At 50.6% G+C, this 24,978-nt stretch overlaps 1 protein-coding gene and 1 long non-coding RNA gene across 4 annotated transcripts in view; one reads left to right on the forward strand and one right to left on the reverse strand.

The window, feature by feature from the left end:
• The window catches only part of NOS1 (nitric oxide synthase 1), a 181,365-nt gene that overhangs the window by 2,507 nt on the left and 153,880 nt on the right, over positions 1-24,978 (reverse strand). For both annotated transcript variants that reach the window (XM_027043812.2, XM_053205718.1), the window contains 10 exons: positions 21,421-21,595; positions 17,773-17,911; positions 17,249-17,327; positions 11,168-11,361; positions 9,315-9,484; positions 6,574-6,784; positions 5,778-5,865; positions 4,115-4,236; positions 2,896-3,044; positions 1,664-1,858 (listed from right to left, as the gene is read on the reverse strand). In XM_027043812.2, the coding sequence (XP_026899613.1) occupies positions 1,664-1,858; positions 2,896-3,044; positions 4,115-4,236; positions 5,778-5,865; positions 6,574-6,784; positions 9,315-9,484; positions 11,168-11,361; positions 17,249-17,327; positions 17,773-17,911; positions 21,421-21,595 (1,522 nt within the window). The remainder of the gene's footprint in view (positions 1-1,663; positions 1,859-2,895; positions 3,045-4,114; positions 4,237-5,777; positions 5,866-6,573; positions 6,785-9,314; positions 9,485-11,167; positions 11,362-17,248; positions 17,328-17,772; positions 17,912-21,420; positions 21,596-24,978) is intronic.
• Positions 14,018-16,449, forward strand: LOC128312345 (uncharacterized). Of its 2 annotated transcripts, XR_008291476.1 has the most exons (4): positions 14,018-14,471; positions 15,224-15,282; positions 15,391-15,486; positions 15,704-16,449. It is a non-coding gene; the product is annotated as an uncharacterized LOC128312345 (long non-coding RNA). The 2 variants fall into 2 exon arrangements; XR_008291475.1 differs by having other exon boundaries at positions 14,021-15,282.

Below are 24,978 nucleotides of genomic sequence, written 5' to 3' on the forward strand. Positions count from 1 at the left end.
GGAGGATCTCTGGCCTCCAGGGCTGCGTTTCACAAGACTCTCCAGCGCAGAGCCGTCTCTCCAGCCCAGGGGGCAAAGAACACTTCGCTTTGCATCCAGAAACAGAGCTGCTGATTCTGAGGACAGAGGGAGTGAGGAGGTCAAAGTGAACTCACAAACCTCGCTCCCCTTCTCTCCCTCCTCCTGTTCCTGCAAAGTTCAGCTCTGGGCATGGCTGGGTGGAGTGTAAAAGGCATCACGGCCCGAAGAAGCCAGCAGAGATGGGAGAAGAGAAAAGTGCCCGTTTAGCACTCAGGGAACACTGCACAGCCACCAGAGTGGAGACTTGGCGGGCACACATGAGTTTATCCAAAGACGGGCATCTTTGCGCAGAAATAAGCAACCAAAAAAGAGGAATCTCCTCTGGGGATTCAAGAAACAGCACAAGTGATGACCGATTTCTGGCGTCTAAGAGTTTCCGGAGAATGTGGGAGCTCCTTCAGCAAACTGAGGGGCAGGCAGCAAGAACATCCTCCCAGGGCCGTGTCCTTGAGGATTCAACAAGGGGAAAGTGTGCCCCACTGCTGAGGCAGGGCACTGGTTGGGGGAACAACGCGGAATCACAGTGAAGCACAACGAGGCACAGAGTTCAGTTCTGGCACCCTTCGGTCCTGAAGGAAGTTGCACATTTGTAGAATGGGTTCACCTTTAGTTGGGGTAGTCTTTGAACCTTATTTTGCAGAGGTCCGGGAATCTATGACAGTGTCTCCAAGGCTCATACCAAAGAGATTGAGCGATAGGAGCTCTCTGCCGCTCCCCTTGGATCGGTGGCATTTCTACCAGTGGCTATCGGTGGCTGTCTTGCCAGACAGCAAGAGGCGGGAGGGGCGAGGGGCTCTCAGTTCACACCCGCACAAACCCAGCACACGGGTTGTCAAACAGCCGTGTGGCATTTCTACCAGAAAGCTCTTTTCTTTTTCTTCTTCTTCTCCTCCTCCTCCTTCTTTTTTTTAACCACCTGGGGTTTAGCATTAGATTTAGGGCAAGGCTTCTTGTGCAAAAAAATGTTTAATGCTCATGTAGGGAAGAAGGGGGAAGGATGGGATCATCTCTGGAGCTTTGTGGAGGCATGGGACTCGGTTCCTCCTATTTGGGGCAGCTGGCCACTCAATCAGGACTCTGCTTGCTGGGCTGCTTCTAGCCTCTGTGCAAATGAGGTGAAAGTACCCCTCTTCCTGGGGTAGACACAGTTCCGTGCCAAGGTACACGGCTCTGCGCAAACATAGGGTGGCTGGCCTTAGACAAACTTTTTTTTGTGCAGTGTTCAACCTGCACCACCACGCAGGGCAGTGCTGCAGCATGGTTCTGGGGGCAGGAAAAGCTGGGTGTGGACGGTTTCTATCTAGCCACCCAGCAGCCCACTCACTTGTTATTTTCACACAGCACTGCCGCCACCCCTATTTAATACCTGCGCCTGCACTGACCCAGCGCCCAGTCACCCTTCCTTCTCTCTCAGCTATGGTCTGGGGCCACCAGTATCCTCCACCTTGAGCCACACATGGGAAAATGGAGCAGCCGGGGATGTCATCAAGGCTCCCCCGATCACTGAGACAGGCGGGGTGAGGAAGAGGAGACGGGAACTGGATGCCAGAAAAGGGACCCAGGAAGCCGGCCTGTCACTCACCCTCAGCCTGCTGATGAACACGCCGGCATCCTCCGCTGAGAGTTTCCCTTGCTGGGTCATGATGCGCTGGATGGCTTTGAGGACATCGGCAGCCATGGTGACGTCCCCGCAGACGTAGATGTGGCCCCCTTGCTCCTTCAGGGCTCGGTACACAGGTTCTGCCAAGTGCTCCTGCAGGATGTCCTGAACGTACTTCTGCGGGGAGCAGGAAGAGCCATGGGGAGGAGCTGGGGTCCGGTGCATCTCATTCCCCCAGGGGAGCGGAGCCCGACACCCGTGACCCCAGGGGACCGGGAGGAGTGAGTAAGAGAGCGAAAGGCAAGCCAAGGGTGTGTGAATGGGGCTCAGCCGTGCTAAGGACCCTCTAGGGGGGAGGACACACCCCAGCGCCACCCCCCTGGAGCAGCACAGAGCAGGGCACTATCTACCTGCTCCCCTCTGCAACGGCCAGCGGTCACCCACGGGGTGGGAACGCCTGCTCTCCGCGAGGTGCGGGTTTCGCGCCTGCGGGCATCCTGGGCTGGGGTCCCGGGGAGGCCCCAGGCCAGACAGCAAGAGGCGGGAGGGGCGAGGGGCTCTCAGTTCACACCCGCACAAACCCAGCACACGGGTTGTCAAACAGCCGCTGCCCGGACCCTCTGAGTGCCCACCCCACCCCAGCTGCCCTGGGCCCTTTCCGGGGACCGCCCCCTGGGTCTCCCCAAGACCCAGCAGGAGCGTGCTCCAGTCCGGTGGCCTGTGACCATTCTGACGGGTAGTGCCTCTAATGGACTGTTAAATGCGTTTTTCGGTTTTTTATTATTCATATTTTTAAGTATTTTTTTTATTCTGGTAAAATACACACCACATATAATGAACCGCTTAACCCTCTTAAAGTGGACAATTCAGTGGCATTTTGTATACCACAATCTTGGGCCACCAGCACTCTCTCTAGTTCTAGAACTTATTCATGACCCCCAACGGAAACTCTGTGCCCATCGGCAGTCAGCCCCCCGTCCCCGCAGCTCCTGGTAACCAACAAATCCGCTCTCTGTTTCTACAGATTTGGCTGTTCCGGATATTTCATAGAAGTGGCGTCAGAGGATATGGGCTGTTAAATATTTTAAATCGGTATTTTTGTGCTCCTGCTTCCTGAAGTACAGAGCAATGTTCCGCAGGAGAATTCGGGAAAGGTGGGGGTGTCGGCAGGTGTTGGGCTGGGGCGTGGGGACTGTGAACGGGCCGGATGTTACCTTTGGTTTGTCTGGCTCCCGCGAGTAGGCCGTGTAGAGTTCTCTGAAGACCCCCTTGTTCTTGGCCTGTAGAGTTTCCTCCCTGTAGATGTGGTCTATCTTGGATTGCCGGCACCCAAACACCAGGACCATGGGGCAGGGGCTCATTCCTGGGGACCGGGAAGATCTCGTGTCACTGACAGCTCTGAGGCCTGACCTGGGGCTGTGGGTGGTGATGCCAGGGGTGGGGTGCTGAAAGCCTTGGTGTGTACCTTGCGGATACAGGCACACAAGCACGGGGACAGGCTGGGGTACATACACACACGCGCATGCACACACTGAGGGAAGCAGGTACGGTGTGCTCAGGGTCTCAATCCTTCCTTCTGCCCCCACCCCCTGGCTATTTAGCACCCCCCTCCCCCAACTGGGTAGTGCTAGAGGCCTAGACTGTGGAGCCATACTACCGGGGTTCAAATCCCAGCTCAGTGTGATGGTGGGCAGCTTACTTAATGTTCTAGGTGTGTATTTCCCCAGGTGCAAATGGAAATAAAAATAGCATCTATCTTCCAGGGTGACTGAGAAGTAAAACAGGGGAGCCCAGCATGCGGCGAATCCTTTATCAGTATTAGCTATTCCAACCAGAATGACTGGTCTAGGACGGAAGCTTATTATTATTATTATTAATATTATTTTAACTTGTTTCTCTGTCTTGCTCATCGTTGTGCCTGTGGCACCCACAACAGCGTTTGGCATTTCTTACACGCTCAATAAATCCCCGTTTAATGCATACCGCCACTGTGGGTTTCTTGCTCTCTCTCCTCCCAAAGCTGATGTGTTGTGTGTCTCACACAGCAAGGCTCGCCCTCGAGGAACCACCTTTGGGACGATCCCATACCCACACATGCATTTGAGAAGGCTTAAGGTTTATTCTTCCAGGTCCGCGTGACGTTTCAGATGGGTCCTATCTTAACGGTCAAAGAAATGTCCTCTGGGGATGGAATTTCAGGCCCGAGGGTAAACTGGGTTGGGGGAATTGTTTGGATGTGTCCTTTGGAGTACAACCGTGGACCTCACCTCTGGGTCCGGTCAGTACTATGACCCCCCCCCCCCCCCCGCCCTTCCCCAGGCAGTGATGCAACGGAGAGGTAACGCCATCATTCGTCCGGGTGGCTGGGACACAGGCGGGTCTCCCCGGGTCCAGGCGGGGTGGAAACCCCACGGCTGCTGAACTCTGACCCACCTTTGTGCTGGATATCAAATTGTCGCTGCTGCCAGAAGCTTCGGAAAGGGGCAATGCCAGTGCCTGGGCCAATGAGGATACAGGGCACTTGGGGATTTCGGGGCAGGTGGAAGCTGGGTGCTCTGGGCAAGAAAGAGAGAATCAGAAGGCTGGCTGAGCCCAAGTCTGATCAAGGATGCCTGACCGTCTTGGTAACTCAGTGGGATCGCACTCTTCATGTGGGGTCTGATCAGAGTGGGGGGGGGGTCCCAGAGATTTGGGGAATCCCCCAAACAGGAGGTAGTCTGGCTACGACTCCAATTCCTGATTTTCCTCATTGCTGGGCTAAGCCGCAAAGGGCAGTGGGATCGATTTAACTCAGGGTTTCCCAACCTCAGCACTCCTGACATTTGGGGCTGCACACTTCTCTGCTGCGGGGGGGCGGGGTGTCCCGTGCGTGGTAGGATATTGAGCAGCACCCCCTGGGCCTCTACCTACTAGACACCAGGAGCACCCTCTATCTGTGACAAACAAGAGTGTCCACAGAATTTGCCAAATGTGCCCTGGGCAGGGATGGGGGGCGGGGGAGAATCCCCCGCTCTGAGAAGCAGCGATTTAACCACCCGTGGGATCTCCCAAGATCAGGGAGCAGCCTGCCATGTATAAGAGAACCAGGGGTGGGGGAGGGTGTTTAAAGTGCCGAATTTTGGGCAATGCAGCAAGTCTGGGCTCAGGATACTGTATTTTTGAAGCACCACGGCAGGGGTTCTCACACTGATGGCATATGGACCATCCCATGAGCACTCTACTCCCAGCAGCTGAGAAAAACCACTGGTCGAGACCACTGCTCAGGTAGAGAAATTACTGGGTGCCAAAGCAGGAACCTAGCGTGGGCTCAGGTATATCCTTTATTGTGAAAACTTTTTTAAGTTGTATTTTTTATTTGATTGTGGTAGGAACACTTCAATGAATCCCTACCCTCTTAACAAAGTTTTTAAGTGCACAGTATAGCACTGTTCACCGTAGGCAGGAATGCCCTTTTAAAGTGAGTTTGGGGGCGCCCGGGTGGCTCAGTCGGTTAAGCGTCTGACTCCGGCTAAGGCCGTGATCTCGCGGTTTTGGGTACGAACCCAGCGCTGCTTCGGATTCTGTGTCTCCCTCTCTCTCTCTCTGCCCCTCCCCCACTCGTGCTCTGTCTCTCTCTCTCTCGCTCTCTCTCAAAAATAAATAAACCTTAAAAAATAAAAAAAAATAATCAAAGTGAGTTTGGGAGGAACAGCTCTGATCGATGCGGGGTGGGGGTGGGGGGATGGCTTGGATCTTCCCCATCTCCAAGAAAGCGGGAAACGGATAGGGTGGCCGGGAGACATCAGATAGAATTTCCACAAGGTTGCCGATTCCAGGAAAGCGGATATTGCGTTTGCCCGGCCGTCTCCTGCAGCCCCAGCATCCAGCCCAGGACATGCACTTGATACATATTTGTTACCTTGACCTGACTTGAACTGGAGGGCTTGCCCAGTTTCTGCTGCGTCGCCCTCCCATGATCCCACTGACTTAACAACTTGGAGTGATTCGGAGTGTTTGCTGATCTCCATTCTGACTCAGCCATTTCTCTAGAACCCGCGGGGCTGGTCCACCTACCCCACCTCAGGACATCCATATGCAGATTTCAGTTGCCACTCACCCTCTCACGAAACAGGGGACCACTTCGTCAGCCGGTATCCGGTTGAGCCAGGAGGAGCACACGCCGTGGTGAATTGGTCCTTCTCCATCTAGCAGAGGAACCAAGGCGGTCTGGCGTGCCTCCTGTCCCCAAGGTTCCCCGTCCCCGGCTTCCCCGCTCCCTCCAGAGCAGAAGGCCCAGAGCCCCATGCCAAGTCTGTGCCTTGGAATTCCTTGTCTGGACATGGTATGGTTGGGGTGAGCTCACGGCTGTGAAACCGCCCAGGGTTCCTGTGGGTAAGGGTGGGTCGGATTCAGATCCTGCCACTGACTGAGGTCACGGTCAGCGTGCTCTGGGTGACCTTCCAGGATGCCGGTCTCAGAGCTCCCCCGGGCACTGTGCATTTTAACTGCTTTATCAAGGAGGGAAAATACAGGAGGAAAACGCTAGGGTATCTGACTGACCTACAGCCAGCTGGACATCACGCAGCAGGGAGCTCCCCGCCCCGAGGGATGGGTGGGGGTGGCTTGTTTGAGTCGCTGCCTTGGTGGGGGGCGGGGGGCGGCGATGAGGAGATGACAGTAAAAGGGCTCTCAGGCTTGGGGAGTAGAGAAGAATTTCAAGCGCACATCCTTCTCGCTTCCTGATTCTGCACCGGGTTGGCTCTGCCTGAAGGGGCGATCCACCTGCCCGGCCTCTTTCCCAGCTCCTGGCCTTGGGGATGGGTCTCCTCCCTGGGGACTTGGGCTTTGGCAGACCTGCAGAGGCCCCTGGGGGCAAACGCAGACCCGGAGGCTCTCCCAGTGCCCTTGCCCACCTCGGGTGTGGTAGGAGACAACGGCCACGGTGAGGTGCACCTCGTCAGGGTACATGTCTGGGGAAGAACTGATTGAATAGTATCGAGGCTGCAGCAGGGACAGCTGGGTCAGGAGCAGGGTGGTGGGCATCTGGATGGACGGGAACTCTTCCAGCACCTCCACGATGGTGGGGTTCTTGCCCCATTTCCATTCCTCGTACTCCTGCAAGCCCTGTGCCAAGGAGAGGGACACAGGACTCGCACCCGCCCCGGTACGCACTTCCAACGAGGGCACCAGGATGTCCAGGGAAGGTAATGAGCCATCATAAATGATGGCTAACATTTATGCAGTAATTGCTCCGTGCCAGCTTTTAATTCTTACGACCGTAGGAGGCAACGGACAAATACGGACGCCCTTTGGCTTTAAGGCAGTGATTCTGGGTTTTGAATCCAGGTGGGGGGTGGCAGACTTCAGCCCGACAGGGAAATGTGGCTTAACCACCTGTTTCGTAGGAGCCTAGGAGCTAAGAGTTGTTTTTACGTGTTTGAACAGATGGGAGCTGGGGATGAAATCAAAAGAATACTATTTCACGACACGAGAATGTGATATGAAATTCAAATTTCTGCACCCACAAAGGAGGTCTGATTGGACCCTGGCCACGCCCACTCACTTAGGTGCTGTCTATGCTGTTGGGCTATAACGGGAGAGTTTACGGGGTTGCGATAGAGACCTCAGGCACCGTGAGCCTAACATACTTCCTACCTGGCTGTCTATGGGAAAAGGTTGCTGACACCCACTTTAGGCTGTGTGGCCCCAGAATCTGTGCTCCCAGCTATTATAGGTCCTGCCACATGTAAAGGTCAAGAGAGAAGGACCTGGAAATGGAAGGAGTTGTGACTCGTTGATACAGAACTCAGCTGTGATCTGTGAGTTTGCAGGTCTGGAGACGATGCATCTGCAGAGAGCATAGGTCAAGTTTAAGATGGTGAATGACAGCCCCAAAGGAATAGGTTAGGGTGTGGAGGACCATGTTCAGGGGCATGTGGACAGCACAGCCCCTCTGGGGCTCTGGAGTTATTTTTCCTACATCTCAGAAGCTGCCCTGGGCATTCCCTTATTGCTTACACGATGCTCAGGCTTTGAGGAATAAAGCCCATTATAAGTGCATCGTATAACAAAGCTTTCCCCCATGTTCCTAAAGGCGACCCTTGCTCTATTGATAGGGTATGGCACCCTTAAGGACGCACCCCCCCAGACCTCCAGTCTCACTGATCTCTAGCTTACAAGGGTGCAATTAGCCAAGAGCCTCAGGAACTGCTGTCTGAAATGGACACCCACTAGAAACAGACATGGGTCACCGGTGCTGGTCCTTCCGAAGGCTGCAGCTGCCGTTCTAGATGCTTCCATTCAAACTTCCTTCCCTCTCCTTCACTTGGGGTCAGACTTGTTAGAGGTCTGATGGTTCTCCCAGCCTTACCTGAGTCTTTGCCATTTTTCTCTCACACAGGTGTTTCCCTTATTAAAAATCCTCACTCATTTAACCCCACCTTAGAGTTTGCGCTCTTTGGAAGAAACGGGCTAAGACATACAGTTTATCAAATTCTACTTGAAATCATCCCGTCCGAACAGTGCTGATCTCTGGTCCCTCTTCATAGCAGCCCCTGACTCATGAATTACACCTTTAAATTAAAGTTATGCATGTACACAGCATAAAAAGTGAAACAATTCTGCAAAGCTTATGATGAAAATTAATGCTCTGACTTCTCCAATCTGTTTCCAACTTTCCAGAGTTAACCCCTTACAACTCTCTATAAATGTTCCTTCTGGTGTTACTTTTCTCACTTCTAAATACAGGTGATCCTCAAACAACACGGGTCCCTCAAACACATTTTCTTTTCTCTAACTTACTTTATTATAAGAATACGGTATAGACTACCTATAACATACAAAATGTGTGTTAATCGACCGTTTATATTCCTGGTAAAGCTTCCAGTCAACCGTAGGCTATATTTGTGGCAATTCTGGGGGAGTCAAAAGTTATATGTGGATTTCTACTACATGGGGGGTGGTTAGCACCCTTAACCCCGGTGTTGTTCAAGGGTCGACTGTAATATGCATTCTTTGAATTAGCCTCTTCCTCTCTGCCCATCATTCAGTGCCCTCTCCTGGACAGCGGAAGAAAGCTAAACCAACGTTGCTTAGTGGAGAGCAGCCCCCACTGGGAGAAGTCTGGGTGGCCCCCCTGGGTAGGATTCTACGGAGCCAGGTTTTGCAGCAGCTTGGGGCAAGGAAGCCCTAGGCTTCAAAGCAAGGGTGATAGAAGGGTTTGTTTGATTCATTTTACCATCAGAGGGGCTCCTATATCTTGCAGTCCTATCAATAAGTCCTCTGCTTTGGGAAAGGCCTCTCTCTAAAACAGGGCAAGTGGGATTCTCTATTTCTTTTCCTCCTAAGTATGGGCTCAGATAGAACTCATGGAAGCTCAAGAGTTGCGAAGGAAGGAGGAACAAGAGTTAGCACAGAAATTTCTACCAGGCCAGAGAACTCTGAGATTCAAAAGAGTTACCCTCGTTCTGTCAGACCTTAGTGAGAATGAAGGGAGACGGTCAGGACTAGCCAATATGGCGGCCGCCTGCAAACAAAAATTGGCAACTCTTGCTCAACCCTGCCACCTGCTGGACAGCTGTGGTTATAGTTCTATAACTCCGCCAACTAGGAGGTGAAAGGTGCCCTTGGGGGTTGTACGAGGCCAGGGACCCACCTTGCTGAGGACCAGCAGTCGCTGCTTCTCTTTCTCGCTGGTGGCCAGGGACGCAAACTGCTGCAGCTGCAGTGGCGTGGGCGGCGTGGTGATGTCCAGGTAGTACTTGAAGGCCTGGAAGATGGTGCAGGGCGGGAGGCGGTGCTCATCTGTCCAGTTACTGATGACGCCTATGGAGGTGAGGGGTGGACGGGGGAAGGAGAGTCTGAGCTCCGAGGGCTTAGGTCCAGGCCAGGAAGGCCAGATTTGCTTCTGGGACAGAGGACGGGGCCGGTGAGCCTTGGCTTGCCACCTTCCATGTTCCACATCTACACCCACGGTTCTGGGGACCACGCGATCACCTCATCTATGCAAGGCGCATATCCAAAATCAATTGAGCAAACCAGTTCAAAAATAAAAAGAATAAACCATTATTTAAATAGCATGAGACAGTCCCGTGGCATTCTACGCAGTGAGCCCCCCTATTGAACGCAAGCTATGGGTCTATTTTGGCTCTGTCTGCCCTCTCATGGTGCCAGCCTCTCAAACCTCTCAGTGGGATTTCAGTATTTAAAATTGCAAACATACCTAACACTTTCCTAGCGCTTTCTCTAGGCCAAGTGCTACTCTCCAGTAATTCATTTAGTCCTTACAACAATCCTAGGTGATTGGTGCTATTATTATCATCATCCCCGTGTTGCCACTGACAAAAAAGGAAGAAGCACAGAGAGGTAAAGGGATTTGCCCGAGGCCACACAACTCCTAAGTGTCAAGTCAGGCAGCACTGCTCCAGACCTCGTTCTGACTACTGCACTGTAGGGCGTCTGTGTAATTTGCACCTGATATAGCCCCTAAACACAAGCCTTTACTTTATATCAGGGGTTCAACCCAAGATAAAAAAGTGCTAGTCCAACACCAAGGAAGAACTTGGCTGGGTAGGATTTATGAAGATAAAGTGTTGTCTCTCCAAAGTGGTATCTTTCTTCTTCTTTTTAAAAAATGTTTATTTATTTATTTTGAGCAGGGGAGGAGCAGAGAGAGAGAGAGAGAGAGAGAGAGAGAGAGAGAATCCCAAGCAGGCTCCATGCTGTCAGCACAGAACACGAACCGTGAGAGCATGACCTGAGCTGAAATCAGGAGTTGGACACTTAATTGACTGAGCCACCCAGGCGCCCCCAAAGTGGTATCTTTCGGTAGGCTTTTCAGCAGGGCTCTGACCACATACTATTTCCACATTCTGCTCTGACGGTACACCCTAACTCCTTCGGAAAGGTGATAGGTCACCAAATCAGGGGCTGTCACCTAAGGTCACTGTGGTTCCTCGCACCTGAGCCCTAGGCTTACCTGCGCCTACTGAGCTGAAGCACCGAGACCCATTTGCCTTTGAAAGTTCTTCAACAGGAATGTCAAGGATGGTCACCGAAACGACCGGAACCTGATCTAATGAGGCCAGAAACGTGGTTCAACCTCTAGTGGGCCATCGAGCTGCATATAGTGCCTTTTCATTTTAAGAGGAGGCAGGGGCACTCAGCTGCTACTTATTCGGTGGGCAGTGAGGCGGTGGTGATGAAGGCAGGGAGAAGCCCCGCCCCCAGGGATGAGCTGTGGATGTCCTGGTATCATGGACGCTGGTCCATGGACGCGGGCTCAGCCAGTTGGGCCAAGGTTGTTCAGCCATGAGCCCGGGAGGAGTTTTCAGTCTCAAAAACTGGAGGTGACAGAGACCCATTCTGCCACCTGGCGTGGTGATGGGGAAGAAGGACGGGTCTCCCCCCCCCCCCCCCCCCGCCCACGCACTGCCCCTGGAGCCCCCGGGGGAAGGGGAGGAGCCTCGGGAGCAGCCGGGTGGGGTGCCCGGCCCTGGCCATAGTTACCCAAAGCCGTGTTCCGCTCCACCAGCAGTTCCACCTTCACCAGCTGGTTGACTGGGGGAGCGTCTTCCAGCCGCTCCACCAGGGCGTTCACGAGGTCCTCGCGGTTGCCAGGGAAGACGCCCAGGTGGTCCCCAGGCTGGTACTGCAGCTCCTGATTCCCATTGGTGTGGAGACGCACGAAGATCGTTGATCGGCTGGAGGGGAAGTCGAGGAACAGTTGGAGAAGGGTCACCAGCTACTGCCTCCTCTCCTTGCTCCTTCGCCTCTTCTTGTGCCTGCAATCCCCCTCCTTCCATCCCGCGAGCCCCCAAGTCCTCTGCCCCCATCATTCCACACCATAGCTTTTGGCACCCATGAGCTCCGCATTGCAAATCCAGTGGAAAGTTCCGAGCGCTCCTCTTGGTCACGGAAGACGCACTGGGCATATCTGCTCACTTCCTCCTTCTCAACTCCTTTGTCCTGGATTCCAGCACCCCAGGCTCTCCTGATCTTCTCTCCTTGGCGGCTCCTTCTTGTCTCCCCAAACTCTGGGCACGAGAGCACCTCAGGGTTCAGTCCTCAGATTCCTTGCTTTTCTATCTTCCTTCACCGGCCTTTCTCCAAACCACTTACCGCCATCTGCCCTCTAGTAGAGTTTACATCGTCATGTGGTTTGTGGTCTGGCCCCCTGCCTGCCCCCCGGCCTCTAGGGCAATGTAGATTCTAGACGGCGAGGAATCTGTTTTCTCCAGGGCTCTATTCCTGGCAAATAGGACCGTGCGTGGCACATCGTTGGTACTCAAGAAATATTTATTAGATGAAGAGACCTCAGACTCCCAGGGTTAACCAGCCGCCATAACAGACTCTGTTCTCAGTATTAATTGGGGTTCTCCCAGGAACCACTACCCCATTGGAGCCAAGGTAGCCGAGTCCCCATTCTGCGTAAGGCCGGCTCTCCTGGGAATCCCAAGCTCCACCCCTCTTCTGTAAGTGGAGGGTCCCCATATTGTCATGGAAATGAGAAACATAATTGGTCTTTGTTATGTGCAAATCCACCAATATAAGTTTGAGAGATCCAAGGAGAAAACGCAGAGAGAAATTTATATCTGTCAGGTACTTCCCTTTTGCATTGGTTTTTGAATTTTAAGGGCAGAAGGCGTATGCCAGGTGAAGGCTTCAAGAATGAACTCACAGACTACGATCATTCTGGTCCTTTACAAAGTTTTAGTACAGATCCACCTGGAAACTTGGGGGCCCCATCACACTTTGAAAATCAGATTCTTTGTACTCTTTGAGTCTGCATTTTGACCTGCTTTTCTTCGTTGCTAATTGGTTCTCAGTTGATAGAGACCCTTCGTATTCAATGTGAAGTTTCTACATTCTCCACAGAATGTAAATCAACACTTGAATAGATCAATGGGACTCGCTATTTAAAGGAGTCTCTGGCACACCCAAGAAGCCTTTTGTGCTGCAAATAGCCACCATTATTAAAAAGAGTTGTGCTGGCACATTCACTTTTGCAAGTATTTTCTTGAAGCAAGGCACCCCCGTCCTTAGTCTGGTGGGGAAATTGGTGGCTGAAATTGTGAATGGTGCTGTCAGGGTCTGGGGTCCCATTCTCTTTTCCTGGACAGATTTTGCTATCCCTGGGACACTAATCTTGTCAATTATAAGGACTCGCACGACTGATTCTGCTCTGAGTTCATAGGGATTTCTGGTTCCTGGAGAGCAAAGACATCATCACCTCCTGCCAGTTCCACGATCGGAATTAGCAGAGGCTGAGAGCCAGCAGGGGGCGCTGTGGGGCTGCTCATTTCGGAGCCTCTCGCGCCAACCACAGGAAGCCTTTGAAAGGCCCGCAAATCAATTCCCACTTTCTCCTAGATCATCACGATTTCTTTCAGAAGTATATTTGCCTCCGTTCTGGGCGGTACAAAATAGAAATGCGGAGGACCCGTACTTGCTGAGCTGGCTCACGTTCACAGTCATTTCTCCCAAGTCCTCCTGAACGTGACATAAGGTGGTCAGGCCGCCAAAGGGCAGGAATGGGGAGGCAGCTGGCAGGTTAGCTGGGTGGGCCCAGGCTGTGCCCCAGGCTGGGAATTTAACCTGGGGGACTCTGCAAGCCTCTGATCAGGCATGACTTCCTAAGCCCAGCGCTGAATGGCTGCGTGGCCCCAGGACACCCTGATGGGCTGGTCCTTGAGACCTTGTGGGGGAAGCAGATTTCCCCCCAACCCCTTCCCAGTTGCACTAACCTGGAGACCAGTTGTCTTAAATCTCAACTGGGGGGGGAGGGGTTTGTAAGAATTGTATAGGATTTTGTAAGCTTTTTTTTTTTTTTTTTTTTTTTTTTTAAGCTTGGGACACATATGGGCCATTGAGAAGTACAGAGGAAGGGGAGAAAGGGAGGGACGGGAAGGTAGCAGTCATTTGGAGCCTCACCATCCCCTCCTCCAGAGTATCCACTGCTTGTGATTTATATCCACACACAGAAGCATAACACACACGTGTGCTTGGCGGTGGCTCATTGACGGGCTCACAGATGAAACAACAGTCAGCTGACATCCAGCATTAAATGGAAAAAAAAATAGCTACTTTCATTCTTCAGTGTAAAGAGTAAATATTGTAAGTTTCAAGTTTCATTCGCTTAGCAAATTTATACTGAGTGCCGGGCACTGTTCTAGGCACTGGTGAGACAGTGATGGACGCACAACAAGGTGTTCTATTCTCATTGAGGAGCAACTTAAAAAGGTCTCAGAGGGGGTTGGTGATGTGGATGGGTGGGTGGTGATGGGCTGGGGGCAGCGGGCCGAGTGACCATCAGATAAGGATGGTCAGGGAGCCCTCTGTGATGTCACATGTCAGCAGAGACCTGAACAAAGAGAAAAAGGCGACATGCAAAGATCTGCTTGGGAAGAGTGTGCATGTGCAAAGGCCCTGGGGTATGAAAAGGTGTGGCACGTTTGGGGAAGGGAAAGAAGGCTGGAGTGTTTGGAGGTGGGAGAAGGAGATCAGAGAGCCGGGCAGAGGCCAGATCACAAAGGCCTCATTATGACCTGTCATGGCAAGAAGTTTGAAGGTCTCCTCAATCCAGTGAGAAGCCACTAAAGGGCTTGAAGCAGCAGAGGATTCAATTTACGTTTTTAAAAGATTGGTCTGGCTGCTGTTTGGAAACGTATCTTTGAGAGAAAAGCCAAGACACAAGGAGACAAATACCACTGATGAACAGGGCTTTGCTCCAGGTGGCAGCTGTAGGTCTGAGACGAAGTTGAAAGTCAAGTCCCATAGGACCAGAGGACCGGCTGTGAGCTGGATGTGCAGTGTAAGGGAGGGCCAGGAGGCAAGATGGACGCTTGAGTTTCTGGGTTAAGCCAAATGTCGATGTTCTCTGCCGAAGTGGGAAAGTTGGAGAGAAGCAATTTCATCCGAGGCGAGACACGAATCGAGAGCTCCCCCACCAGGAACTGTCCGTTGTAATGTCCTGCCACCCTCCACGATGCCTCAGTGCTCAGGACCCCTGCCGCACCTTGGCTCCTGCCAGCCTCTGCCTAGACGCTCCTCCTTTGTCCTCATTTCCTTTCTAAAACCTACCCTGTGTCTTCCTTCCTCCTTCTGACATCTGGGACTTAAGATCACCCAACCCGATTACCCATTACCACTCCATTATATCTGCTTCTCTATTGTTTGCTAATTGGTGTACCTAGAAAGTGTATCTCCTGGCGAGGCAGTAACCGTGGTCATTTTTCTCTTTCGATGAGAAAGAGAAATTGCAGGTCACTTTGCCTGCAATTAAGGGTCTGTGAGGCGGAGGAATGATTTGTGATATCTTGCTCATGGCCTCCTGGCCCCAAAACCGTGACTTTGTGCCGACTTGGGCAGGGGGAAAATGGGAGAGAGTATCATACTTTTTGCCTCAATCATCCTTTTAAAAAAACCCCAACTTATAAAGCTGGAGATGATAGAAAGCCTGAAAAGAGGTAGTGTTACGGATTGTGCTTCTACAGACGTAGACACCTGTATACAATCTGATTCTTTTTGTGTTCCTTCATGACTGATTTTAATACTACGTTCCAGGTCCTAACCCTGCTGAAGTATTCTCTCCCTCAGCATAGAGTCGGCTGTCCTTTCCAGAGGTGAGTGGGGGTTATTCTGGGACTCGGTCCAACTTAGCATGCAGAACATTTGCAAAGGACCTTGCTTTTTATGGTTTAGGGAGTAATTTTTGTGATCTGGTTTTTCAGAGCTTGTTGCTAAAGGAAATTTCCAGTGGATTCTCGGTCCCTTCTCCTCTGGGCTACCAAAGTCATCGCTTTCCACAGGGCAGACTGGGAAGTAGGGTGCGTATTTCAGATACAGAGTCCCTCCCTGTATCAGAGATCATTATGCTCCGAATGTAGCATTTAACTAATTATTCAAAGGGATTAATTTCCCAATCCATTTCTTTCATGCTTGAGGAGCTAAGAGAGAACATGAGAGCTCTGGGGGCTTCATCCTGCTGGTAACTTTATCAGAGGTTTGGAGCCCACGTAGAAAGCATGCATACTAAATTTGCAGGTGTTTGATGCTGGGACAGACAAGGAAGAAAAGGGAAACGTATGATATGCTGGCTGCTTTGTGCACCTTGTCCTTAATACAACGGCTTTGCAATGCTCTTGAGGTCACACGTGGAGCCATCCGGCATACAGACTTTGGAGTCAGAGAACCGAGTCTGCGTGACCTTGGAAAAGTCACTGGCATTTTCTGATCGCCATTCTTCATGTTTAAAGTGTTGATGATCAGAGGAGCACCTACTTCCTGGGCTGGTCAAAGAGTTCTGGGAGATCCCACACAGAGAGCACTCAACACAGTGCTCGGCACACACAAAGCACTAGCTAACCATCAGCGATCTTTATGGCCACCACTCTCCTTTGACATAAGGAGACGGGGCTCCGAGGCCCTGAGTGACTTTGCCCACGGTCACACAGCTGGTATGCAGCAGAACCCAGGGCTGTCCAGCTTGTGAGCCTACTCTTTGTACTATGCCATGTGCAAAGAATCAAGATTTCAAAAGAGCGTTGTGGGCTGTAACTGGAAAGTGAAAAAAAAAAATGCCTTTCAATAGGGATCAATGCAAAGGACTTCATTAAGGCCACAAATACTATTTACTCAAGGACAGTGATGGACGGACCTGGCTCCATCACTCTGAAAACACTCGATGTCTAAGAGCAGCAAGGTTGCAAGCTTAGTGCGAGAGCAGCGTGGCAATCAGGACAACGCCTGACATCTTGGGCGGCCTCAGCGTGTCCCGCTCAAGTGGCGGGGGGTGGGGGGGGGTGGTTATAAGGTTATAAGAGCCTCGGGGCCCGTGGCGGCTCCGACAGGTCCTCCACTGCACTGTGACCAGGTCTGAGAACGACATCCCCGGCAGGGCACAGCGTGTCCTTTGACGAAAGCGAAAGGCTCGGGAAACTAGGCCTTAGGAAGAACGACGGGAAGGAATCAAGACCCCAGGAGAGGCTGGTTGGTGGCTTTGGCTCCTAGTGGGTCTCCCATTTGGAAGAACTGAATCTGGTTTGGGTGTCGCTCGAGTATAACCGGGGTCAAAAGGAAGTGCTAGGAAGATGCCCTCTGGTCATAGCGAGAGTAAGATGATATCTGACAACCTGCACTTCGAAACACAGCGTGGGCTGTTTTGTGAGGTGACGAACCTCCTGTCGTCCCAGAGGCATTTCAACGGAGTCCGGGTAGCCAGTTTTCAAGACTCCACAGAGAAGAAGGACCCACAAGGAGGAAATGCTCTCTGACCGGGATGCTGGGGTGCGATGCACATTAGCAGTCTGACAAGGGTGCGGTCTATATCAAAAGTGCCTCATAAATCCTTCCTGTTTCTGCTTTCCGCGATGGTCGCCACCATCTCCGTTCCTGGACCTTCTAGGCCCGAGCTTGGCAAAGGGAAAGCAGGAAAATCTCGATGCTGCAAGGCAGCAGGGGGGTCCCCGTGGCACTTGGAATAGTAACGGGGAAGCCAGTCCCCCGAGCCAACCAGGACTCTCCGCCCCGATCGTGGGTGACCCCCGGAGCACAGGGGGGTAACCCCGAGCCAACCGAAGGTGCTCCTACCTGGATTTAGGGCTCTGAAGGTTTTGGCGGCTGAGGAGTCGAGCGGCCGAGACCCGCTTTTTGTGGACATTGGATAGACCTGCGGGGAGCAAAACAACAGTCTTCCTGAGATGGGGTTAAACTGTGGTCGGTGCAAACCTTCCAGCTTCTACTGACCCTCCCTTCACACTTCCACTGTCCCCCAGAGTGAAGCCAAGAGGTGAAAGAAAAGACTCGGGGGGGGGGGGTGGTGGTGCCGGCTGTGGAGAATGCGAAGGAAAAGCAAATCTGGTCGAGCTGAGTTGAGAAGAAGAGGTCAGAGTGACATCCTCCTGCTGGAGGGAGGGACATCCAAGGACACGCCTGGCTGAGCAGGGGTGGGGGGGGCGCTGGCAGTGGACTTGTTTTGAGAGGATTGCACGAAAGGTAAGCAATGAAACCCACCTCCTCTAAGTGGGTGGAGGTGAGAACTCCTGTCTTTCCTGCCCACCCCCCCCCCCCCCCCCCGTCTTGCGTGCCTCCCCAGGAGCGGGGGGGAGAGGTACCTTGTGTAAGTTCCGGAGCTTCGGCCACGTAGGTGAGGCGGAACTTGTTTCTTTTCCAGCTGCGGTCGTTGCTGATGAGGGAGTTGTTTGCCTTCTCAATGTTGACGTCATCTCCCACGCAGAACACATCGCAGGCTGCCTGTGGCACACACAGGGCTTCCGGTGACCTCTTTCAGCCAAGAGGGACTCTCCACCAACAGCTCGAAACCATGACATGAATCCCTCTATCCATCCATCCATCCGCCCATCTGTCCATTCATCCTTCCATCCCTCCGCCTACCCACGCATTCATCCTCCCTCCCTTCCTTCCTCTCTCCCCCTCCTTTCCTTCCTTCCTTCCTCCCTCCTCCCTCCGTCCCTTCCTTCCTTCCATCCATCCACCCATCTGCCCATTCATCCTTCCATCCCTCCGCCTACCCACCCATTCATCCTCCCTCCCTTCCTTCCTCCCACCCTCCCTTCCTCACTCCTCCCTCCCTCCCTTCCTTCCTTCCATCCATTCATCCACCCATCTGTCCATTCATCCTTCCATCCCTCCACCTACCCGCCCATTCATCCTCCCTCCCTTCCTTCCTCCCACCCTCCCTTCCTCACTCCTCCCTCCCTCCCTTCCTTCCTTCCATCCATTCATCCACCCATCTGTCCATTCATCCTTCCATCCCTCCACCTACCCGCCCATTCATCCTTCCACCCTTCCTTCCTTCCACCCCCCCTTCCTCCCTCCCTCCCTCCCTTCCTTCCTCTCTCCCCCTCCTTTCCTTCCTTCCTTCCTTCCGTCCTTCCTTCCTTCCTTCCTCTTTCCCCCCTCCTTTCCTTTCCTTCCTCCCTTCCTCCCTCTCTCCCTTCTTTCTTACTTTCCTTCCTTCCTTCCTCTCTCCCCCTCCTTCCTTCCTTCCTTCCTTCCTTCCTTCCTTCCGCCCTCCCTTCCTCACTCCTCCCTCCCTCCCTTCCTTCCATCTATTCATCCATCCATCTGTCCATCTCTCCATCTACCCTTCCTTCCTTCCTTCCCTCCTTCCATCTATCTACCCTCCTACCCATCCATCTCTCCATCCCACCACATACCTGCCAGCCAATCATCCATCAATCCATCCACTAATCCATCCAGTATTTTTTGAACGCCTTTGATGTGCTGGACATATCATATTTACTAATAAGTTTAGGATTTAACCTCTACTTAACATGTAACTTCTACGTCATTTATTCCTAAAACCAATATTTGTAGAGACCTAACATTAAAAAAGAAAATAAACACCTTAGAATTTCCCATCCATCTTCCTCTAAAGGTTTAAAAAATTACATTAAAAGCAGAACATACTGAATGTTTGAATACCTGCATATGAAATTTTCTTCCTTTCTTTTCCTTTTTTTTTTTTTTTTTTTTTTTTTTGCCAAGTTCATAAGTTCTCCGACTTTAGTAGTCCTAAGAATTACTGTTTGGAATTCAGGTTTTTGGAATAAAAGCCACAGATAATTAAAAAGCTTTTAAGGGCAGATTTAACCCTTTTTTGGCCTTGCGTTGATTTTCAGACAATCTACATGTCCATCAGTTGATGAACGGCTAACCAAAATATGATATATACGTACAGCAAAGTATCATTTGGCCATAAAAAGCAATGAGGTACTAATATATATATTGCAATGTGGACGAACCTTGAAAACATGCTAAGTGAATGAGCCGGTTTCAAAAGACCACATATTAAATGATTTCATTCGTATGAAATGTCCAGAACAGGCAGCTCCCCAGAGACAGAAAGTAGATTAGCGGTTGTCAGGACTGGGAGTTTGATGGGAGGGGGGCGGTGATAACCAAAGGGTATAGGGGCTTGTAACAGACCCTGACTCTGGGGCGTTCAATCGAAGTTGGCTGACGAAGTCAAGAACCATAGTTTTCTCAAGGTAAAAAGAGCCGATTTATCTCAGTTCTCCTCATCTAGGAAGAAATCCAGAAAGAGGCTTATGGACACAGCCTCCCCCCATAAATATCCTTCTAGCTCAGGGGCCTCAGTTTCCCCTATTTCCATCTGCATTTACACGCAGGACGGAAAATGCCAACTGGACGATAGGCAGCTACCTAATCTGCTTTCTCCTGGGGCTGCTGAAGAGAATGCATTCCAGGGTGGAGGAAGGAGCAGGTGACAGGTGGCAGGTCCGTATTCATGGCTTTCCGTTTTTCCCAGGATGGCCAATCGAATCATGCCCCCATGCAGATAGAAGGCCATTATGCATTTCTTCCCCTGTGACCTCATGTCTAGAATAGCCCTGTGCAATACGAGGTTCCATCATGATGGGAATGTTCTGTGCTGTCTCATATAGTAACCAATAGCTATTTGTGGCTGCTGAAAATATGAAATACACAGCCAAGGAATGAGATTTTAAATTCTATATAATATGTGTATATTAAATAGAGTTCTTAAAATCCTATTTAATAGGTGTATATTAAATAGAGTTACATATTTAATGAAAAATTAAAATTTTATACATCTATTATAGTATATAAATATATTTAATTATTTTATGTAATATCAATATATTTCTGCAATTATGCAATATATAATATTTCTGTCTTCATATACAATATTATATATTATAATTAATCACCTAATTATTTCTATGTACATATATATGCACATTTTTAAAAAAATGTTTATTTATTTATTTTGAAAGAGAAAGGGAGAGGAGGGGCAGAGAGAGAGGGAGAAAGAGAGAATCCCAAGCAGGATCCACTCTATCAGAGCAGAGCCCAACGTGGGGCTTGATCTCATGACCGCGAGATCATGACCTGAGCCGAAATCAAGAGTCAGATGCTTAAATGACTAAGCCACTCAGGCGCCCCTAGAAATTTTTCACATAAGATAAAATTCATCACTTTCAAATGTACAATTCAGTGGGTTTGAGTGTATTTACAAAGTTGCACAACCACGGCCCCAACCCCCTAGCAACCACTACTCTAATTTCTGTCTGTATGGGTTTGTCTATTGTGGACACTTCATTTAAACGGAATCATAGACCTTCTGTGTCTGGCTTCTTGCACTTAGCATAATGCTTTCAAGGTCCATCCACGTTGTAGCAGGTATAAGTTCTTTATACTTTTTATGGCTAAATAACATGTCACTGTAGAGACCTACTATATTCACTTGTCCATTCATCCTACTGAATGTGAATTCATTCACATTTACATTTAAATAGCACATGGGGCCGGCGGCTCCTGCATTGGTCAGCAAAGATCTAGCTCAAGAGGGATAAGTATGTCAAAGTAGACAAATCGGTGAGATCTGAGTTCCAGGTCGAGGCACAGCCCCCTGGTGTGGCTAACCTACTTTATGGTTTTTTTGTCTACTTGTCTACCAAATGTGAGCGCGGGATGGATTCCTCCCAGCTCTGAAATTCCAAGAGCACAATGTTTTATAGACCAACTCCTTGCCCATGATGCAGGAGGTTAGATTCTGGGTGAAGAATGTGTGTTTTAAGGCCACCCAAACTCATCTGAGTTGTTTAAAGCTGTATCCTGGCTGGATACATGGTGGGGAAATACCAGAAGTTCTCTCAGGTTTCTTCTATTTCATATGGTGTAGGCACTCTGTCTTTGGAGGTCTCGGGGGTCATGACTTCTCCCCCTGGGTCTCTGGGATCTGGGCAGGTGGTTACCTTGAAGACCTTCTTGGCCCAGGTCCTGAAAGCCTCTTCCTGCCCACAGAGCTCGTCTCCCTCCCTCATCTTCAGGATCCTCTCTCCTCCCAGCTCCTCCAGGAGGGTGTCCACGGCATGTCCAAAGGCGCAGAAATGAGGGTAAGCCCGGGAGCCAAGGCCAAATACGGAGAACCTGCCAAGGAGACAACAGATGGTCTGTGTTAGGGGACTGTGGGGCATGAGGGGCGTCTGGTTTTTTGGACTCCATGTCTCCCCTAAATTCATATATCGAAACCCTAACCCCTAAGATGGCTGTATTTGGAGATGGGGACTTTAAGGTGGTAACTGAGGTTAAATACAGTCATAAGGATGGTCCCTAGTCCAATGGGACTTGTGTCCTTAGAAGAAGAGGAAGAAACACCCAATAGCATTCTCTCACTCTGAATGTGCACAGAGGAAATGCCATGTGAGGGCACAGCAAGAAGGCAGCCGTCTGCAAACCAGGAAGAGAGGCCTCATCAGAGACCAATCTTACTGGCACCTTGATCTTGGACTTCCAGCCTCCAGAACTGTGAGCAGATAAATTTCTGTTGTTGAAGCCACCCATTCTGATATTTTGTTACAGTAGCTTGAGCAGACTAACACATCTGGCATCTCCAGAAGCATCTCCATTAGCCCATGGTGGTCAGACAGCCCCAAGCCCACCTGGGTTAGGCCATTTTTAAAAATCTGGGAGCCCTTGGGGCCTCTTCTCCTCTCCTTCTGGTCTCTGCAAGGTAGGACCATCCTCAGGAGAAAATTCCCAATGGTCCTAAGGAGGATGAGCTGGGGATAGCGATGACCCAGAACCATTGGCTGTGTCTTGTGTGCTCCTTTCTAAGCTGGAGAAATTAGTCTATTTTATGGGAGGGCTTGAATTCTACAAGGGACACAAGCAGATTAGTTTTAAGTACACAGGTAATGAAAACCATAACACAGAAGTCCTCAGGGACCTGCATTAACGAGATCAGAAGGTCTTGTCATTAGCACGTCAAATGTTCGCTGTGTGTTGACTAACTGGAATTAAAATAAAAACTTTAAAAAACCCACATCAAATGTTGGTGTGTAAACAGGTGCTTCTACAAGGGGATGGAAGATTTATAAAGATGCTGACTCCACCCCTTGCAATGTCTCTGACGTTAATTTGCCTCACAAACCCTCTCTGCATAGGTACCACCAAGAAAACGTGGCTGCTTGAATCAGCGGGGGTCAGGTTAATGAGATTTTCCTCTCTGTGAAGGTGGGGTGGCCTTGACTGAGGTATGAGAAGGGGAGGGCTGTGTGTCAGATGGCCGCTCTTGCTAGTTCGCTGTCCGACTGACACTTGGTCCTGGCTGTGGGTCTCGACGTCACTGGGACAGAAGAGACAGGTTCACACAAGTGGGACGAGAACGCCCCACCCCACGTCTTTCCTAGCCTGGAGTTTTCTGCTGGAGACTGTCATCTCAGACAAGCCCAGGCGTGGATCTGTGTGGGCTATTCCATACTGTCTCTGCCTCTGCCTCCCAATCCGTTTGTTTAGAATGAAGGGGTCAGGTTGGCGAAAGATTGAGATGGGGGAAACAGAGAGGAGGAGGGGAATCTGGGAAGGGACTCCCATTCTCTCTGTCATTGGAGAATGCACTTGACATGGCTCCGGGGGTCTCACGGGTCAGGTGAAGGTTAGCATGGGTTAACATCTGCTTCTTTTAATCCCACATGCATGCTTCCTCTCTGGGCCTCTTCTCCTCTCCTGCCCTTCTTTCCCTGGTTGTAGAGGCTTTCTAAAGAAAGTACATGGGATTAGGCAGTGTTTGCCCCCTCAGCCCCCCTCCCCCACCTGCCCGCTCATGCCCTTCCTGGAGGTGGGTTCCTCACCTTTTCCTCCAAGGGTGATGGTGTGAGAGGAGAGCTGATAACTAGGAGTGGACTGGTTGGAGGGGGGCCAGGAACTTCTTTCCCAAGCCACGCCCCCCTTAACGTCAGCCCAGGGGAGACTGGAAATTCCCAGCACGAGTAATGGCTTTGTGGTTAAGCCGTTGTTCCTCAAACATGCGATGTTTACGTTCACGACGTCACCATATGTGACCACTGCTGATACGATTATTTACTTATTACCGCTGTTTAGCTTGCTTTGAACTTGTCTTCACCACCTCACCAAAACCACTTGTGTTCACTAGCAGGTGGTTCGGGTAATTCACGCATTAATACGTTGCCCGATGCACCTAAAGACCTGCCTCCCAGTCATCTCCTAGACTCACGTTTCCATTATGACCTTCACCTGGGGGTTTCAAACTTCCCATTTTAAGCCTCCAAACCAGGAATTGGCAAACTTATTAGACATGGGGCCGGAGAGTAAATATTTTTAGGTTTCTAGGCCAAGAAACAAAATCGAAGCTGTTATGTGGATGCCTTCATAACAGAGAGAAAACAAATTCCTGCACGTTTTTATTGATGACATAAAAATTTTAAAAACTATTAATTACAGTTATTGAGGATGATTGTTTAATCATATGTCTACCTATGAGACTGGGGTTCCTTGTCTGGGGGGGTGGGTGGCATTTTGCTTAATTGGGGTTCAACGGTAACGGTTTCTATCCTCAAGTGAATTGCCAATGTCCAAGTGCAAAAACCACTCCCAGCTCATGGGTTGTGTAAAAACATACAGTGGTCAGGCTGGATTGGGTCTCCAGGCTACAGCTTGCCAATGCCTGCTCTGAGCCGTGATAGATTCAACAAGAGAAAACCGGGTCCGGCTGTCAACGCACAAAACCGGTGTTTCAATGTCAAACTAAAACAACGCACTGATGTCAAACCCCATAGAAAATAACACCAAGGGTGAACCCGGATGTACACTATGCACTTTGCGTGATGATGATGTGTTAGTGTAGGTTCATCAACCGTACCAATGGACCACTCTGGATGGAGACGCTGCTGGTTGGAAGAGGCTGTTTCTGTTGGGGGAGGGGATATATGGGAATTCTCTGTATCTTCCTCTAAGTTTTGCTGTGAACCTAAAACTGCTTGGAAAAAATAAAGTCTATTACAACGTGCTCTACTGGGCATAAGACTTCAATATCCAGGACCCCTCGTGATGTGTTCCATCTACCGAGCACTGTCCTGAGCAGGTAGGAAAAGGTTCGGTTAGCAAAGGTCGGAAAGATTTGTGGCCAGGCCCGGATAGTCAGTGTGCATCAACCTTGTTTTCACAAACATCTGTGAAACCAGGGATCTGCAGCTTTCTTTCTTTCTAAATGCTCATTGGACCGCATTCCCAACTGTTGAAATATAAAATATCTGCCCGTATCCCATATAAAATGATCTCTTGGTATGTGACCACTGCCCTTTGGTAAACATGGGGTTAGGCCAGTATTTTTTGAATCAGACTGCACATTAGAGTCACTTGGGGAAATTAAAAAAAAAAAAGCAATACTTGCCCAATTCTAGACCAATTACATCAGAATCTCTGGAAATGGGGCTTTATTATCAGTATATTGCAAACATCTCCAGATGATTTTGATGTGTGTCCCAGGTTGAGAGCCACTGGGGCATGGCAGG

This window comes from Acinonyx jubatus, chromosome D3 (genome assembly GCF_027475565.1).
Source record: "Acinonyx jubatus isolate Ajub_Pintada_27869175 chromosome D3, VMU_Ajub_asm_v1.0, whole genome shotgun sequence".
Taxonomy (NCBI): Eukaryota; Metazoa; Chordata; class Mammalia; order Carnivora; family Felidae; genus Acinonyx; species Acinonyx jubatus.